This window comes from Condylura cristata, unplaced genomic scaffold (assembly GCF_000260355.1).
Source record: "Condylura cristata isolate star-nosed mole 26May11 unplaced genomic scaffold, ConCri1.0 scaffold00001, whole genome shotgun sequence".
NCBI classification, from domain to species: Eukaryota; Metazoa; Chordata; class Mammalia; order Eulipotyphla; family Talpidae; genus Condylura; species Condylura cristata.
Window position 1 is genome coordinate 80,125,606 of NW_004567102.1, and position 18,379 is coordinate 80,143,984.

At 39.5% G+C, this 18,379-nt stretch overlaps 2 protein-coding genes across 2 annotated transcripts in view; one reads left to right on the forward strand and one right to left on the reverse strand.

Annotated features, from left to right (window-relative positions):
- LOC101630858 (synapsin-1) overlaps positions 1-3,260 on the forward strand; it is a 5,158-nt gene extending 1,898 nt beyond the window's left edge. The window contains 2 exon segments of the mRNA XM_012735058.1: positions 545-600; positions 3,096-3,260. Coding sequence (XP_012590512.1) covers positions 545-600; positions 3,096-3,260 — 221 coding nt within the window.
- Positions 3,261-3,868: 608 nt separating this feature from the next.
- NUP43 (nucleoporin 43kDa) lies at positions 3,869-16,497 on the reverse strand. The gene is made up of 8 exons (XM_004673931.2): positions 16,310-16,497; positions 15,884-16,006; positions 14,486-14,563; positions 12,978-13,158; positions 11,663-11,798; positions 10,516-10,667; positions 8,056-8,178; positions 3,869-4,985 (listed from the first exon to the last, which is right to left on the reverse strand). The coding sequence occupies exons 1-8, from the start codon at positions 16,427-16,429 to the stop codon at positions 4,756-4,758; spliced, it is 1,143 nt and encodes a 380-aa protein (XP_004673988.1). The 5' UTR covers positions 16,430-16,497; the 3' UTR covers positions 3,869-4,755.
- Positions 16,498-18,379: the final 1,882 nt, after the last annotated feature.

Here is an 18,379-nt window from a genome sequence, read left to right on the forward strand (position 1 = left end):
GACAGAGTGGGGAGCAGAACAGGCAGATCGAGGAAGTCCACTGCTGAGGGGAGCAGCGGGCGGGTCAGGAGAGGTCTGTGCCCTGTGGGTCACCTTTGGGGCGGGGGTCGAACTCATGCTGAAGCAGCTGCTGCCACCTTCGTAGTGCTGTGCCACCAGCAAGGGCCCCAGATAAGTTTTCTTGAGCCAAGACATTCAGTTGAGAGGCTTTTATCTATCAAGAGAAGGGTGGCTGGAAGAAGTCATTATTGCCATTAGTGGAGTAACTGTACTGATGACAGAGACAGTTTTAATTTTTGAGTCGAGTTGGAGCATGTGTTCAGTTGGGACGGAATTACTGGGTTGATGGCGTTAGGTCCAGCTTTGTAAAGAGCACACTGCTAGTTCTGCCTCTAGAAAATCTATACATCCATTATTTTAAAGTATTTCATTTCGTTATTTTTTTTTTAACTAAAGGCTTCTTTTTCTGATGTTTAATACCACAGTCGCCTATTGTATCCAGAAATTGAAAATATGAAAACTTGTTAAAAATTTACATTCCAAGAGGACGTGATTGAAAAATCTATGTTCCACAAAGAGTTTGTAGAAAATTTGACCGAAGTGGGTCACTTAATAGTCCTAGGTTTTTTTCCAACCGGGTCCATTTCAAGCTAAAATGTTAATAAGACTTATAAAATTATACAGGCCTTCTTGCCCTTTCCAGAAGGGACTTTTGCCCATAGAATCTTATCACCTCTGCCATCTCCCCAAGGAAATTCTTTATTCATGCATACAAAAACTGGGGTACAGGCCAGAGGTGCAGGCAGAGAGTGAGAGGAGTCACCAGAGACAGAGTGGAGAACAGAACAGGCAGATGGACTGAAATACGCTGCTGAGGGGAACAGTGGATGAGACAGAAGAGGTCTGCTACGCAAGATGGATCACCTCTCTGGCTGGGGAACAAACTAGTGCTGCAGTGGGCTGCGGAGAGCTTCATAGTGCTGTATTTTAACCAGTTGCACCACCAGGGAGGGCCCAAATTCAGTACCATTTTTAATTAATCTTTTTAAAAGCCGGGTCAGCTGATAGCTACTGTTCTACGTTTCCATTCTCATCACTCCTCTCTCCCACCCCCATGTAGTGAAATAATGAACATTGGGGTTTGTTTTTATGCTGAGATAACTAGTTTAGAATATCACTATTAGCTGTTCATTTAACATTGTGGTTCCAAAGTGATGCCAATGAAGGTGTTTTAAATAGTTGCATATTATGGCTTGGATTCCCCTAGGTTTCATATCAGTAAGATATGCTTCAGACCATTGAATTAATCTGAATTGGTTAACTACAAATTTGCTGTAACCTACCCACTGGTGAAATTTATTAGAAGATTCTAGAATGGATTACTATCAAGTATCTATGAATAACACTATGATGGGTGTTACTCAGAAAGTGCACAGAACGTTACAATTATGCCAAAGTTTGATAGGATGGCAGCTATAGCAGAGATGTTTTCTCACAGTAGTCTTGCAAACAAAATGGGGCAGAATGTCAATAGATTCAATTGGCTTATAAATATTTTAGTAAGTGTAGCCAAATACCAGTGTTTTATGTTGCAGTGATAATTGAGAGGATCCCAGAAGTCCATTTAAGCTATCTTCTAGTCAATGGAATAAAACAGAGAATATGCAATTTGGAAAATTAGCTTTTAAAAAGAGCCGAGTGGAATGTTAATTCTTTACTGTATCATATAAAAAAATTTTATTTTCACTTTAATTTGGGGGTTACATTTTTGCTCTTCTATATATGCATGTTCCACTCACCTTCCATCAGACCACCTGTGCCAAAACCCCTATACCACTTCCCCCATGTATGAACATTTATGGATGGTAAATTTGACTAGTCAGCACTTAACACAATAAGCCAAGAAAGGAGTAGAACCTGAACCAGGATGGTAAGACTCGTAATATTCTGAACAAGGATGACACACCAGAAAAGTGTCCAGTCTGGAAATCACTTATTAAAGACCCTTGGCAACTGTTTTTTTTTTAAAGAAAAACAAGATTTTATGTTAGCTCAGTTAACAAAGATTCAGTGTTACCTTAGATCAGTTAACAGGATACAGGGGCCCTGTTTTTGAGCTTGTGGTCCAGTAGAGGGAGACAGGCTGCCTAACACAAGGCTGCCAGCACAATGGAAGCTCAGCACCAAGGGCTTTTGAAGCAGTTTAGTCCCAATTGTCATTTTTCTTGAGAAAATGACACCTAAAAGGATTTCAGGAGGAAAAGCAGAGTGTAGCCAAGGAGAGCAACACAGACTGAGAAGGGAATCATGCCCACAGTAATCCACTGAAGGAATTAAAACAACATACCCTCCAAAAGCTACATTACATTGTTAAGAATGTGTGATCAGAAGAATTAGTTTTTTTTGTGGCTCCTGGAGAATAACAAGGCAAATTTCAGTTCGGCATATGAAAATTCATTTATTTAGGGAAATCTTGTAGTAAAACACTCCAAATTAATGCAAACTTGATAAATTAATTCTATCTCATAGGAGGCTCACAAGAAATTATTAGCCCACAGTAACATGATCCTACCTTTCTTACACATTCTTTTGAATCTCACTCACACTAAAACACTAACAAAAACCTGTATCAATTAAAGCTGTCAAATGAGTGACTACCCTGGGAAGTGAGAAACTTTATCACTGAGTATTTTCAAGTTAATAATTAGTTGGGAATGCCATGGAAATGATCCAGGGTAACTTCCAACTCTAAGACCATGTAGCCTTCAAAAGAAACCTATTTGATCGCTTCATGGATAAAGGCTGTGACAGATTCATAAACTGGGATATTATTTATATGTCATAAGGCTTATGTTTCTTAATAAATCTGGCAGAACTCACAGACTGACAGAAAATAACACTATTCAAATATCCTTTCTTTCAACCATAGGGCTACAAATAACCCTAAAAACAAAGCCTCAAATTTAAAACCTGTTTCTAGTCCAAGCTAGTGTTCTAAGCCTACATATCTGCCTCCCTCCTTCAACTATCAATGACAGAAGGAAACTGCATACATTGCTGGCAACATATAAAAGGGTGCTGCTGCCAACATATAGGAAGCCTTCTCCGCAGCAGACATGCAGATGAAAGCCGAGGGACAATCGGCCATTAACTGTCTTGGACATGGACAATGCAGGGGGGTTTCAGAGGAGGCTGGCGGGGCCTACCCAGAAGAGGAGCTCAGCCAGCTGAGTAGAATAAGGAGTCCTTGCACCGGGTAAGGCGTCCCTGCACCAGGTAAAGAGAAGGACACTGTAGGTCAGGGAGGGCAGTCATCTGAAGGGAAATGCAAAGTCAAGAGAAAATTCACAGCTATGGCTTTTTGATCAAATCCCAGTATTTACCGACAGGAATACATAGCTACAAATACAACATGTATATTTAATTTTTACAAAAAAAAGTATACGCCTCAATGGATTAAAAAAGGGTATGGAAGACTTGTCTCTGAGATTATAAGTACTTAAAATTTAATTATGTTTGTTTTTGGAGTAACAGAAAGTCTTAAAATTTAGTCCCAGCAATAAAACTATAAACAGATTAAAAATTCCTATCAGCAATATTACTTTCTGTTCCGATGCTTTGGAATTCAAAGTTACTACTGATCTTTAAATATTTTGAATCAAATATACATATACATACACAAATATAAAAACTGGCATATTTTTACTACTTTTTAAAATGTTGACAAAAAGCTAAAACCCAAAAACCCTGAGGTAAGGGCATAAAAAATTACAAATATTTATTAAGATAGAAAAGCAAAATTTACCATAATTACTGTTAATTGGAATTATGAAATGAACATATATTTCAATTTTGTAATAGCAGTGATTTGCCATGAAAGTCTTAGCTCAAGAAAGCATTTAATCTAACAAACTTTTGAAAGACAGTGTCATAAACTGTCTTAAAATACATTTAAAGTCATTAACATTTCAGAGAGACATACAGATGTCTACTGTTACATCACCGTATCAGTTTCATACATGTTACCTCTTAATATTAGTTTGAAAGTTAATACATCATTAAAGTCAAATTCTATCTTATTGCACAGTGTCCAGTTTGGCAATTTTCACAATGTTGCAAAATTAAGCAAAAGCAAAAATCCACAGGAAAAATGTATTTTTCTTGTCAATAAAAGAAAGCTGGGTCTGAGTGATGGGAATAGTTCTGTTCAAACCTATTCTAATAAAGATCTTCCCCTTAAAAGAATTTGAACATTACAAAAAAATCTGTCATTTTTGTTCTATTCAGTTCTGAAAAGTTTATTAAAATTACTAAGGAAATAAAATGTGGAGAGATTGATGAAAATACTTGCAATTAAAAATAGAAACTAACACTGGCTGATGCCAGCAGGGCGGGTTTAAACTTCCAAATGCTGAGATAGGAACTCACTGGTGGTCTGACAGTATTAAGTTCCACGAATCAGAAATGAAGACTTGGCTCCACCAGCTGTCCAGAACTTTCTGTTTGAAGGCAGTGTATTCATCAGCACAAGGAGCCCTCTGATATGTTCCCACACCTTGAATTCTTTTGTGAGCTGTAAGACTCTGAACTGTTATGGGAATGACAAACTAATAAAAGCCAAATCTGGACACTGACATTATCAATAGTTTACTAACGCCCCTCCTGCAAATTTCACAATTTTCAACAACAAAAATTTGCATAGAAGTTGGACTTTGAGAGCTCATTTTTATCTGAAATTATAAAATTACAGTATTTTTATGAAAATAATTGTCTAGTAACATAAATTGCTTCAGCATCAGTTCCACACACAAGACAAGGACCTAAAACATCCAAACTGTTGACAGACAAAGTCCTACTGGGAAGCAAGCTTGTGATTTCAATACGGTCTTTTGCAGGATCGGTGCTGAGCCAGGAGCTTATAATAGACTGGTGAACATTAGCCTGATTACTAATGCTATGAGACAAAAAAGTACTACTTCTTCCTCCTAGGAGAAAAAAAAAACATAAAAAGACAAATTTTATGTTAGTAAAAATAATAGACTGACAATTCCACTTTTCCTGACTAATGGCTAATTCAGTGATATTAAATACTCATATTTCCACAGTATAAAGTGGACATCAAATCTGAAATCATCAGGCAAAGTAGTTTTTTTTTTTTTTTAAAGATTTATTTATTTATGCCTACAAGAACTGGGGTGTAGGCCAGTGGTATCAGGGGTGAAGATTCACCAGAGAGAGAGAGGGAAGTAGAAGACTGACTGACTCCTGTGTGAAATTTACTACTGAGGGGAGCAGCAGGTGAGACAGGAAAGGTCTTCTGTGCCATGTGGGAAAGCTCCCTGGCCTGGGCTTGAACTCCTGCCACAATGGCTGGTGATAGCTTAAGAGTGCTGATACTTTAACCCCTGCACCACCAGGGAGACCCCAAAGTAGTTTTGTTAACCTTGTCTTTCTCTTCATTCTTTAAGGAAGTTCTCAGAAATATTAGCAAAATGGCCAGAAGACCAGTGGAATAAAGGAAGACAGAAATAAAAAATGTAAATGCAAAAATATAAGCTCTTAGGAAATAAAAAATGACATGAAATTTTCTGGGTGTATTTCTAAGATGACAAGTTAAAAAAAATCCCATTATTTCTAAAACAGGTATTCCTAAAAATATAATCAATTTGGCTTTAGACCTCCTTTTATTTTAGTCAATTTTTCTTAAAAGTTGAATTTTAGAACTTAACTATAACCCAGACTATAACCATTTACCTCTATATTTAGATAACATAGCAGAGCACTGCAGAAACACTACACTTCAATTAAAGTCATCATTTGTGATTTTCTTTCCTCTCAACTTTTCTGTAAGATCAAATAACGACAGATTTTATTTATTCAGTAAATGGTTGAGTACCTATGTGCCAGGTCTGTGCTGTGAAGTTTAAATGTTTAGTGGGTTTAATTCTTGCTGATTCTGAAGAGCCCAGCTCAACTTCCTTCTCTGAGAAGGCTATGAAGAGGACCCTCGCTCATCTTCTCTCTTGCTGGACCCCTCAGTATTTCGATGGACCACCTATTTGCTACCTTGTAACATTTCCTATAATATGATTTAACTTTCCATGTCCCTCTTCATAAGTAAGCCGAAATTTTCAAAAGAGCTGGCAGCATAGTTTATATGTATTTTAATCTTTCACGGTATCTAATACTATGCAATACTATACACAGAACATATTTATATACATACACAGAATATAGTAAATGGCTTCATTTCTTGCCTAACCAAAGTTCTTCAAACAACAAAATTTTAAATGCTAGCTAGGGTGTAAGGGAGGAAGAAAGTAAAAACCAAGTGCTTAGTTAATCCTTAGATAAAATTACTAGTTTCTTCATAAAGGACTAAGTTAGGACACACACGTATGCTCTGCATATGCTGTACTTCTCTCTATTTTCTCTGGAAAGGGTTTAGATTTCCCCTACATTTTACATTACTATTGAATACTGGGAAATTAGCAGAGTAGAACCACTGTGCTAAGTTTTCTCTCTGGTTTCCCTGCTTTTACTTTGCTTTCTCTCTCCCCTGAGTTCATTTTCCAAAGTGTAGCTGCAGGGACTCTTTGGAAACATAAGTCAGGCAGTGCCACTCCAGGCTCAAAATTCCCAAAGTGGGAATGCTTCCCATCGCAGTAAGAATAAAATCTAAAATCGACAAAGACCTGTTCCTATGCTCCCTCTCGGCTCCTCGTCCCCACCAGGCTCTAGCACTGCGGCCACACTGGAGCTTTGCTGTTCCCTGCCTGTCTCAGGCCTTAGTATTAACCGTTTCCTCGGCCTGAAGGCTTCCATATGACTTATCACACTTTCATTTCTTCAGGTCTGTGCTCAAATGTTATCTCAAACAGGTGACCCCGCCTTCTGTTGGCACAACCCTCCTTCCTTTTAATTCTCTATCCTCCTCCACTCCAGTTTTCTTCGGTCATCAATGTATTTAGCTCAGTTCTTACCCTTTTGTTCTCAGCCCCTTCCCCACTGTTGCGTGTGTCATATACTGTCAGGACAAATTCTACTTTCCAAGCCCCCTTGCCATCTGCTTGCCTCCCCTGTTGTGGATGCTGCCAATGGGAGGTGCCACTGTGGGTGGCGGGGAGGGGGCTGGGAAGCCAGAGCTCTCTTCTGCTCCAGATTTCTGGCAATGACGAGGGTGGCAGTAATCCCAGTCCTGGCTGCAGAGACACCTTTACTGCTGATCCACAACCAGTTCTGACAGCACTTCCAACCCACCACAGCAGAGGTATTAATACTGTGTTTATTTCTGGGCACTGCTTTCTTCCTATTCGCTCTTCCAGCTTCCTTCTAGTCCCTTTGCTTGTCTAACCCTTCTAACACACATGAAACCAGTTTCTTTAAATCTAGAGTAGCTTGTCTTCTGATTGGGCCTTTACTGAGACCATCTACTGACAGCCTGCTAGTACATTTACTCAGTATGTGTAGACATTTGTTCTGCTCACTGCTGCAGGCGCCAGCACCGAGGAGAGAGTGTAGCTAATACTGAACTGGTTGAAGACATGAACTTTGGAACCACAGACAACTCAGAAGCAGGAAGCTTGGAAAAGGTCAATGGCAAAAACAAAACCCCTTAACCCCACAATCACTAGTATATAGCTTCTAGCTAACCTTTACTTACTTATGTCCTTCAGAAGGAGAAAGCCCATTTAGTCCGAGGAGAAACTAGCCTCTTAATACAGAAAAGACTAAGTTACGCCTTGCCATATTCCTGCCTTGGCAGGAGGCAATGTTAAACTTGTCAAGCCTGTCATCTAGCCAGAAGACCCAGGACAGTGTACTCACAAAGACAACCCTGGTCATCTGAAGTCACCAGTTAATTGTCATCAGCAATTAACTGAGAGTTAGATTACAAATCCTAAGGTACTAGAATTACTCCCCTGTGGCAGGAGAAAGAAAATATTTTGTCATTCTTCAATGTTAGAAATACCAGAATTTATATAAAAATACCAGAATTTATAACTTATTAACTTAAGTATAATAAAATTACAAATATCTTCATTAAAACTTTACCTGGATGAAAAAGTGATGACTTTTCAGGTATGTCTGTGGAGGCATCCCAATGCCAGAGGGACCCATCTTCAGAACAAGTAAACAGATGATCTGGGTTGGATGGGTGAAAATGAACTTCCCACACTAAAACACAACCAAGAAGTTTATCCCTGTGCAGATTATTTAAACAAATATAAACAGCTTTATCTAGGCATCACCTTCCATTAACATCCAACACATACCTTTAAACCCTAAGTCTGTGATAAGGAGAATGAAAGGTTTCAGAATTAAAAGATATAACATGACGGCCCTCCCTGGTGGCGCAGCGGGTTAAAGCACAGCACTGAGAATCTGAAGCCACTTCCGCATGAGTTCGATTCCCGCCTGCCGCCTGCCCCGGAGGAGACCACATGGCGAGCCAGACCTCTCCTGACCCGCCCGCTGCTCCCCTCAGCAGTGTACTTCGTCGATCTGCCTGTTCTGCTCCCCACTCTGTCTATGGTGAAGCCTCTCACCGCCCCTGAGCCTCTGGCCTGTACCCCAGTTCTGTATGAATAAATAAATAAATCTTTAAAAAAAAAAAAAAAAAAAAAGATATAACATGACTTCCCAGATGACCATAACATGTAGACAGGATAAAGAAGCCAAATAAATCTACTCATGCACTGTACCAGCAAATGAATGAAATGTTTGTCATATGACTCCTCAGATTTTTGGGGGAAAGTATGAAGATTGGATAATCCTGAAAAGATTTTTAAAAAACAGGGAGGTTTTTAAACTTTTGTAATAATTAAAAAAAAAAAAAATTCAAAAAAAAAACCCACAAAAAAACAGGGAGGTTCTCTTATCTTCCATTCCTGCATCATTAACATATGAAGATTATATTACTGGAAAGACAGAGAGGACTATAAAAGTATTGTACAAATAAATTTCTAAATAGTTGAGTCCACTTTTGGTTCATGCCAGGACCTTTGACACTCCTAGCTTAAATCACACAAATAGCAACTAGCTCTTAGCCAAACAAAACCTGGAAACGCTCCAATAATTTGGACCCAGTTTTAGATGGAGGGCTTTTAAGAAGTCAAGTTAGGACTGGGGTCCCCTTATGCTGTAAAGTTTAAGGGAACTTTGTGTGCCAGTAGACATCTGGCTGCCAGTGGCCACCTGGACTACTCAGAATATTACCTGCCACGCGCTGATAAAACAGGTGGTCTATGAACAGGGTACTGAGCCCCTGGTTCGGTGACCTTTAAGAACCAGCACAGCACATGCCTGGGGTACAGCATAAAAAGCACAAGGCACAAGTTTCCATGGGGATAAATTTTCATCCTGACAGTTACACCATTAAACCCAAAGGCACAAAACAAAAAGAAGGCTGCCTTCCTCAGGCGGGAAGAATGTGTTCCACATGGGTGATTATATGATGAACTTTCATTCTGTTTCATGAAAACAAAGTAAAACAAAACAGTTTATGGAGTCACTGGCAAACTGCCCAAATTTAGACTCTTAGGTATCTACTTTCAAACCTTATAAAACAACTTATTTCATCTCTAGCCAGGAGTCAGGATGAACTCAAAATAATACATTCAAGTCAGGACATTGCACGTGTTGATTAACAACAGAGGGTGGAGTTTCAAAGGCACTGGTAAGAAGAGTTCTGAATGTGTGTAATTCCAGCAGTATGGGGGAGACTTCATCAGGCCCTGAGGACATATTCCCTCTTTGTTCTTTGTTTTCCTGGACATTGCTAAGCTATACCTGGAGTGGGCAAAGTTTTGTCTTTCCTTTTATTTACTTTTTAAATATAATCTTAAGTCATTTTTCCTCAGTTGTAATACACAGCTTTCTTAAGCTGTGAAGTTGCCAAGACTGATGTAGTATTAATCCCTTGTACTTTCATTCAGTATTAATACAAACTTGTCTTAAATCAGAATTTAAAAGTATTCATTCTGACATGATATAAAAACACAGTGATAAAGTGAAAAATTTCCATCCAGCCAAAAAACTCCCAGCAAAATCAAGACAAATAGAAAGAAAATGACAATTTCCTATCTACTGTTTTTGGGTTTATTTTAAAATACAATAATAAATTGAAGAACACAGATTATCAAATACTAAGCCTGAATTTGCATGGTAAAAGGACATTTTCACCCACTGAGCATAACAAAATAACCTGGTATGATTTTTATGTAGAACAATTTGACATATACAACAGCTTTAAAATCATGCAGTTTCTGGTTCATCACATCTACTACTAAAAAGTACAAAGAAACTAAGCACAGAAAGATGAGTATATAAGACAATCACTAGTGTGGATGGAATAATGAAACATATCAAGGAATTTAGATGTGGAAAAAAGAGGTGATTAATCACTCCAACTAAAGGCTCTGACGTAAAATGATCCACATGTATCATTATTGAGCACTGCTGACAACCTATCACGTAACTCACCCCAAAAAAATCTTAAGCCACGACACTTACTTTCTGCTTCATGAGCCTTCAGCAGAGACACCGGCATAGTACCTTGTCTCACATCCCAAATACTCAACATTCCATCCTGGCCACCAGTAGCCACGACATGCTGCTGGTTGGGGTGTCTGTCCACACAGTGGAGTGGTGCTCGGTCACCGGTCCTAATGGGAGACACAATGACATCCAACACGGATGTTTTTTCATGTTGTAAAAGTCTAATTTACCATTTTATAACCCACGAGACATATTTCATTCTAGTACCCAAAAGGTAACTCTGGTTGGAGCTACTGGCTGAACTTTGTATTTCTAAAAATCAGCATGGGAGAGGGCGGCGGTAGGGTGGTAAACAAAAGCCAAAGTAATTCTTTCTCTCTTCAATTTCTGGAGACGCAATGAGCTTGATAACCTGATAGTAAGACGTGCAAATCATGTCCAATACTTGGCTTAAAAAATATATAGAGAGCTAACAAACAGTATACTCTTTACTTCTACATCAGCTTAGTTGATATAATTACTTTTGGTTGACACATTCTACATTTTTACTAGAAAAGGCTGCATGCATAGATTTCTGCTCAGAAAAATTATCTTGTATTTTGCTCCAAATCATGCCTAGACTGTGATATGCCCACCCCACTAAATAATATAAACTTCAAAGAGGTAAGACTCTGAGTCAATACAACAAAATATATTGAGTGACTGCAGCCTGGTAGCAAATAAATTTCATCAATTATTCTTTATTTTATCAAATTTAATCAGGGATCACGCTCTTAAAAGTAATTGAAATATAGTATGGTTAAAAGTACACTGCTGTGGGCCCTCACTGGTGGTGCAGAGGGTTAAAGCATAGCACTAAGAAGCTAAAGCTACTTCAGCATTAGTTCAATCCCCGCCCCAGAGGTGACCCACATGGCTGGCAGACCTCTCCTGACCCGCCTGCTGCTCCCCTCAGCAGTGTACTTCGTCAGTTGGCCTGTTCTACTCCCCACTTTGTCTATGGTGAATTCTCTCACCACCCCTGCACTCAGGCCTGTACCCCAATTCTATATGCATAAAAAAAATTTTTTTAAAAAGTAACATAATAAAATAAAAAAGTACACTGCTGTAAGCAACTGAATGATTTTGCATGACACAACTGAAATCACAAATCCAAACTTACAGTGATAATATCTGAGAGGGCTCATTTCCTTGTTGTCTAAAATCCCATATTTTTAGCTGTCCAATGGAATTTACTGTAAGAATCTCAGGAGTTCGAAGGAAAGTTACAGCATGGAGCGTACTGCTGTCTGCATTTTCTACAAATCAAGAAAACGCAGTCTGTGTTAATGGGTTCTCTTTTCCCATGAAGATCTAAAGTCCTTGTATGGATTAAAATACTGCAAATGACACTTTAAATGCCACAGTTAATTTCTACAGAAAAATGCATAGTAACCCATGTCAAAATGGATTCTGATAGAAAAAGTCATTTGACACAGAAGACCAGAGTGTTTTCTAAACAGAAGACTGAGTGCTCATGTCTTTCTGAAGTTCTACTTAAGACCATTACCCCCAATTCCAAAACAGTTGTTCAGCTCTCACAGCCAGTTCTATTTCCCACTGTCCCTAAACCAGAACCACTTTCCAAGTCAAGTGCAGTGCTTCCTACGGAGCCGACTCTGACCTTGCATTATCCGCTGACTCATCTTCGCAGAGCCAGCCATCAGGATCCACATTCATTCTCCCTCCTCTGCAAAGTCCTTCCTCTCCCTGAAGTGTTTAGAGCTTCTTTCACACAGTAAAGCGCATACTTAGAGACTCTTGTGACACTCCACTACACTGCCACAATGCAATAGTCCTTAACAACTAAACCAGTGTTATTCCTCAGAAACAAAAATCACAGTAAACAACACACACACACACACAAAAAAATGATTCCATGCATAGGAATTCTGATAAAGGAGGCCTAGGGTTAAAAACAAAAACCTAGACAAGTCTGTATGAAGCAGTTGAAACCTACTATAGCAGAATAATCTTTTTAAAGCATGACATTATGCAAAAACTTTCAAAGACTCTTAGTTCTCCTAATGGCATGTACCCTTTATAGTTGTGCATTAGACGCTTTGCAACCTGGTCCCAATATACCATTTTTGCTTTAGCGCTTGACTCTATCATACAAATATCTAAAGGCAGATAAGCCTGTCCCTTTGGTCTTTCTGAACATTTTATCCTGTCTCCACCCTATTCCCATCTGTTAGTGTTATTAATGGTCTAAAACCTAAAAAATTACACCTGCTTCTGTCTCTATCACCCCCCCCCCAACCAAAAAAAAAGCAGTTTCCATCTCCTCTGTAGTCATTCAATATAGGTCTTAACAGGACATTATCTTGATAAAAGGATCCTGCTTTGTTGTTTTTATCTCTCTCAGACACCTCGGATTTGTGTACTTAGCACTTAAATATGTGATGGACAGTAGAAAAGCAGAAATTTTATCTTACCTATAGTTCTCACAGCATCCTTGTGATCAGCTCTAAAGAGATTTATACGGCCATCTTCTCCAACTGTGACAATTTCCGGGTTACTGCATACAACACCTGTGCAAGGCGCACCACTACAGGAAGGACTGCCTGGACCTGAGTGGTAGTGAGCTCTTGTCCACTGCTGGCTGACAGACAAAGTCTAGACAGCAAAGAAAGGCTATCATTAATCAAAACAAAACTCTAAAAAGTGGCATTTTTCCCCAGTTAAAGAGTATTTTAAAATTCTGTCACACTCTTTGAAAATGGTAACTCCTTTTTCCTTTGTATTTCCGAAGTATAGTTTAGAAACTTCCATCAATGCTCTGTACACATTGGATCAGATTCAAAAGAAATGCTGCTCAATAGTGTCCTATATTTGTCTCAAACTGAAGAAATGGTTTTTAGGTATTGGGTAGTTGTGTGTTCAAAAGCAATTATAAATTCTTAAGAGTGCTGGCCTACATATAAGAAATTAATCTTTATAGCACTTTGGGAAAGACTTCATTAAGAAAAACTCTTAGGGAGTGGTAGGTATTACATTTACCAGGCATACCAACTAGTGCAGAAACTTTCATTATTCCTAAATCTAAACAAGCAGCCTTTCAGCAACTTCATACTATTACTGTAAGTGTGGCTATTTTAAAGACTTAAACTCACCACTGTATTTTGAAAGAAAGTACTCCTTGGTTTAACAGATAAGAAAGGCATTAAAAAATATTGTCTTGGCCCTCCCTGGTGGCGCAGCGGGTTAAAGCACTGCACTGAGAAGCTAAAGCCACTTCCGCATGAGTTTGATTCCCGCATGCCCCGGAGGTGACCACATGGCGTGGCAGACCTCTCCTGACCAGCCCCCTGCTCCCCTCAGCAGTGTACTTCGTTGATCTGCCTGTTCTGTTCCCCACTCTGTCTCTGGTGAAGCCTCTCACCGCCCCTGAGCCTCTGGCCTGTACCCCAGTTCTGTATGCACAAATAAATAAATCTTTAAAAAAAAAAAAAAGCTCACACATGGCCCTCCCTGGTGGCACAGCGGGTTAAAGCACAGCACTGAGAAGTGAAAGCCCCTGTAGCATGAGTTCGATTCCCGCCCTCACCAGAGGTGATCCACATGGCGCCACAGACTTCTCCTGACCAGCCCGCTGCTCCCCTCAGCAGTGTACTTCCAGCAATGTACTTTGTCGATCTGCCTATTCTGTTCCCCACTCTGTCTGTGGTGAATCCTCTCACCACTCCTGCACCTCTGGCCTGTACCCCAGTTCTGTATGTATAAATAAATAAATCTTAAAAAAAAAAAAAATAAATCTTAAAAAAAAAAAACACAAAATGGTTCTAGAACTCATCAATCCACTAAAAGATGGGTAATATAACAATATCTTCTCCTCCATGTCTGGGGACTACTCACTGTGTCACTATTAAAACTTTTTTTAAAATGCATTTTTTAAAAAATTCCTAAAAATAATTAAAATACAATAAAAATAAAAGTTCTTTACCTGGTTATTTGGATGATGAAGGAAAATTGTTACACATCCTGTTGACGAAGCAGCTACAATTCTTTCCTGATCAAAAAACTAAATAGAAAATTCTTGTTTGGTATAGATATAGAAATATCATTATAAAACAAACCCATGTGTTTAGTTCAATTACTATTATAGTCATTTTAAAAAGCAAAGAGCCTATAAATTCTAAGCATATAAAATATGACCAATCTGAAAGTAAAAAATGCTGTTAAGAATAATTATTTTCGGGCCCTCCCTGGTGGCACACGGGTTAAAGCACAGCACTGTGAAGCTATCCCCAGCCACTGCAGCACCGGTTTTATTCCCAGCCAGGGAGCTGACCCACATGATGCAGTGGACCTTTCCTGTCTCGATCGCTGCTCCCCTCATCAGTGCGTTTCAGTACATCTGCCTGTTCTGTTCCCCACTCTGTATCTGGTGAAGTCTCACTGCCCCTGCACCTCTGGCCTATACCCCCATTCTTGTATGCATAAATAAATAAATATTTTTAAAAAGAATAATTATTTTCATGAAGAATAAATAACGATTATTTTCTCTAAACTCATTAAGCTATAAATGAGTTATTTTTGGTCTCAGTACAATAAAGTTTAGAAAAGTATTATTCCCAGGATTAGGTAGCATTCTATGGAACAAAATGCAGGAATATTGAGAAGTCAGACAGACCAGGATTTGAAAACTTAATTCATTCCCACCAATTACTACTATCTTTGAATCTTTGGCCAACTTATGTTCTCCAAACTTAAGTTGGGAAATCCTTAAAATGGGAGAGCCAATCCCTACTTAGGGGCTGTTTTGAGAAGTCAAAAAATAAAACATTTGTACAAGACACACTGCTATAGGAAAGACTGCCTGGCCCCTTGGGGTAGCGAGCCCTTGTTTACCACTGGCTGACAGCCAAGAATCTAGGCATCTGTAGGGAGACTCTCATTAGTCAAAGCCAAGCTCTTAAAAAGTAGCACTTCTCTCCAATGAAAATGTGTAACACTATACATGTCTAAAAGATCTTAATCTGTTTTCTTATTGGCAAAACAGAGAACCATATTTGATTCACAAATATATGGTGGGAATTAACTTATGCAAAGCTCCCCAACCAGTGCATGACACATAGTAAATAGTTAATTAATTAAAATCAAACAAATTAAAAGCCACCGTGTTAAAAAAAGAAGAAAACACTAAGATTAAATGCAAATCCCCTTCCCCAGCAAGGCTTCTGTCACTAAGTGGCTACGTTGATGTTGGGCAAATCATAATCTAGGGCACACTGAATTTCCTATGGTTTTGGGGTAAGACCAGACAAACTGTAAGGTCCTTCACATACCTAAACTTATTATTCTATTTTTTTAAGAAGTTAGTTTTGGGTTTCAGACTTACTTGTAAATCCATGACATCACCATGGTGTTTGATATCACACAGTAACTGATGATCTCCTTCAAACCCACCGTCAGAGTCCAAGTTCCCAAAATCTCCAATCGACCACAATGAAACATAATTCTCCTGTAAAGCAGAAAGTTTTATCTTAGGATGAAACCACACTAACTCTTGGAAACTAACTTTTAAATTACTTTCAAACAACCTTGTTGTAAAAGCATCTCAGACAAACGGTATGCTGACAGTTTAAGACACAATGAGTTCGAGGCGCAGGCTCTGAGCTACAGAACCACAGAGCCCGAGACCGGGACCCGGGAGATGGAGATGGGCGAGAAGAGCCAGAAGGTGAGTTCCCGCGCTGGCTGGCTGGGGCGCGGTGCTAGGGAAAAGGGCGGGGACAGGGGTTCCCCCGCTCGGCAGTGCGGGTACCTCATTGTCCCAAGAACCCGTAGCGAAGGTTTCCGCGGTCTGCAAGCTCCCCGGAGGTACCGGTCGCCAGCGGGTTTTGCTGATTTTCTGAGACACAAATTTGGCATAAATCTCCTCCATGCTGAAAAGCAGCCACAGTAGAACTGCGAGCGCAGCGCGCGCCTCTCAGTCCCGCCCCTTCCCGCGGAGCTCTGATTGGACAGGACCTCCGGAGCTGGACGGTGGCTGCCGAGCGTCAATTCTCTTGGGTCTCCGTGGGGACCTCTAAACGGAAGTTGGATCGCCCTTCTTGCGCAGGTGCTTTGAATAAAGGCAAGAATGCGACAATCCTTGTAGGACCTGCTCCTTATCTGCAAAATTAAAGCATCCCTAAGAAAAAGTCATTATTATATAATTATGCAACGTAAAGCAAATTTGAAAGCAACAACAAAATAAAATAATGCAAGACAAACAAGGTAGTAGCTAGAATTTCGTTTTGCACTTCATTGGGCGTAGAAAAGATTAAAAACCCGTAAATTCTCACGGAAGAACGTTCATTAGCGTACCAATTTAGTATTCTAAATCTTTTCCTCTTTGTCTCACAGGTTCTTTACTCCAAAATGTTAACCGTACTTGCTAGAATCTGGAGTTGGAATTCTGAAGACTTCAGTTCTAGTGTTCACACCTATTGCCTGTATAGCCTTCAATTCATTTATGTATATGATTAAAAATTAGTTCGATATGTGATGCCTACGCTCAGGAATCAGTACTTTCAGATCCTTCTTTGCTTTTGATTGTGCCTCTAACATCTTTCCATTACTCTACTTCTTAGAATCCTGCCCATCTTTCAAGAATCATTTTTTTTATATCTTTTCCTGATAAGTCCATCATAATGATCTAAAGTGATAGTAGCACTTAATAGCTAAACCACTAATAACACATTTTGCCCTCTGTTGCTAGCTTTCTTTTGCTGTGGGCCTCTACGATAAGAGAATGTAAACCCTGTTGCACACAACGTATGACTTATTCATGGGCCCTTTATAATTGTGTCGGTTTTGTAAGCAGGTCTTTGATTTTTTAAAAAGATTTATTTATTTGGACATACAGAACTGGGATACAGGCCAGAGGTGACAGGCTTCACCAGAGACAGAGTGGGGAACAAGACAGGCAGATGGACGAAGTACATTGGCGAGGGGAGCAGTGGGCGGGGTCAGGAGTGGTGTGCCACCCCATGTGGGTCACCTCTGGGGCCAGGGATGGAACTCGCAGTAAGGTGGCTGAGGCTACCTTGCAGTGCTGCGTCCTAAACCTATTGTGCCACCAGGGAGGGCCCTGATTTTTTTTTTTCTTTCTAATATGGTATCTGTTAAGAATGGAACTGCCATACTTAAATGCAATCCCTCAGATCAGCTATAGAGAGTTATCAGGGTTTGACAGTTTGTTTTTTAAACCAAAAGACCATTAGAAACTACTGAGATGCAATGGAAAACTATTAGAGCCCCAAATTGCAGTTTATTCCTAATATGAAGAACAATGCTTTGAGAGTCATTTCATGTACAATCAGAAGTCTCCAGGAAATAGGTGATGTATATTTCGAAATGGAAGTAGGTTGTGTTACATTTGACAAAATGTTGCGAGAACTAGAATTTAAAAATTGCTCCTGACCCAATAATCCACATGCCTTAACATAATTTTGTTTCCTTCCTTAAATTTTTATTGAATTGCGTGATTGGATTTTGCAGTTGCAGTTCTGACTGGGAGTTTAAATTACGAACTGGGTATGACAGGTATCTTTGTCAATGTCTCACTTATTGCACGATTTTGCAGAGCTGACAGCAATAGAGCTGTGGCATTTGAGGCTGTGAGCTGAAAACACACACTTGTGTTGGAAGAATTAATCACTAACTACAGGATCCAGTGGTATTTTTAACCAATTGCATTTGCTCTGAGTATTCCCTTTGCTTCGTTTCACCTCTGGTGTCACGGTATTCTTCCACTCTCTGCATTTGTGCCTTTAAGAATTGCGAACAAATCAGGGTATCCTGGTCTCTGCTAACAAAACAGTTACATATTAGTCACAAAGCCAAAGGC

Excerpts from the sequence above, each read along its gene's own strand:
- NUP43 (XM_004673931.2), bottom strand. The coding sequence starts at position 16,429 with ATGGAGGAGATTTATGCCAAATTTGTGTCTCAGAAAATCAGCAAAACC. Across the intron at positions 14,564-15,883 it reads GTGATGTCATGGATTTACAA|TTTTTTGATCAGGAAAGAAT; the intron begins GTAAGTCTGAAA and ends TTTTCTATTTAG. Across the intron at positions 11,799-12,977 it reads GGATGCTGTGAGAACTATAG|AAAATGCAGACAGCAGTACG; the intron begins GTAAGATAAAAT and ends CTTGATTTGTAG.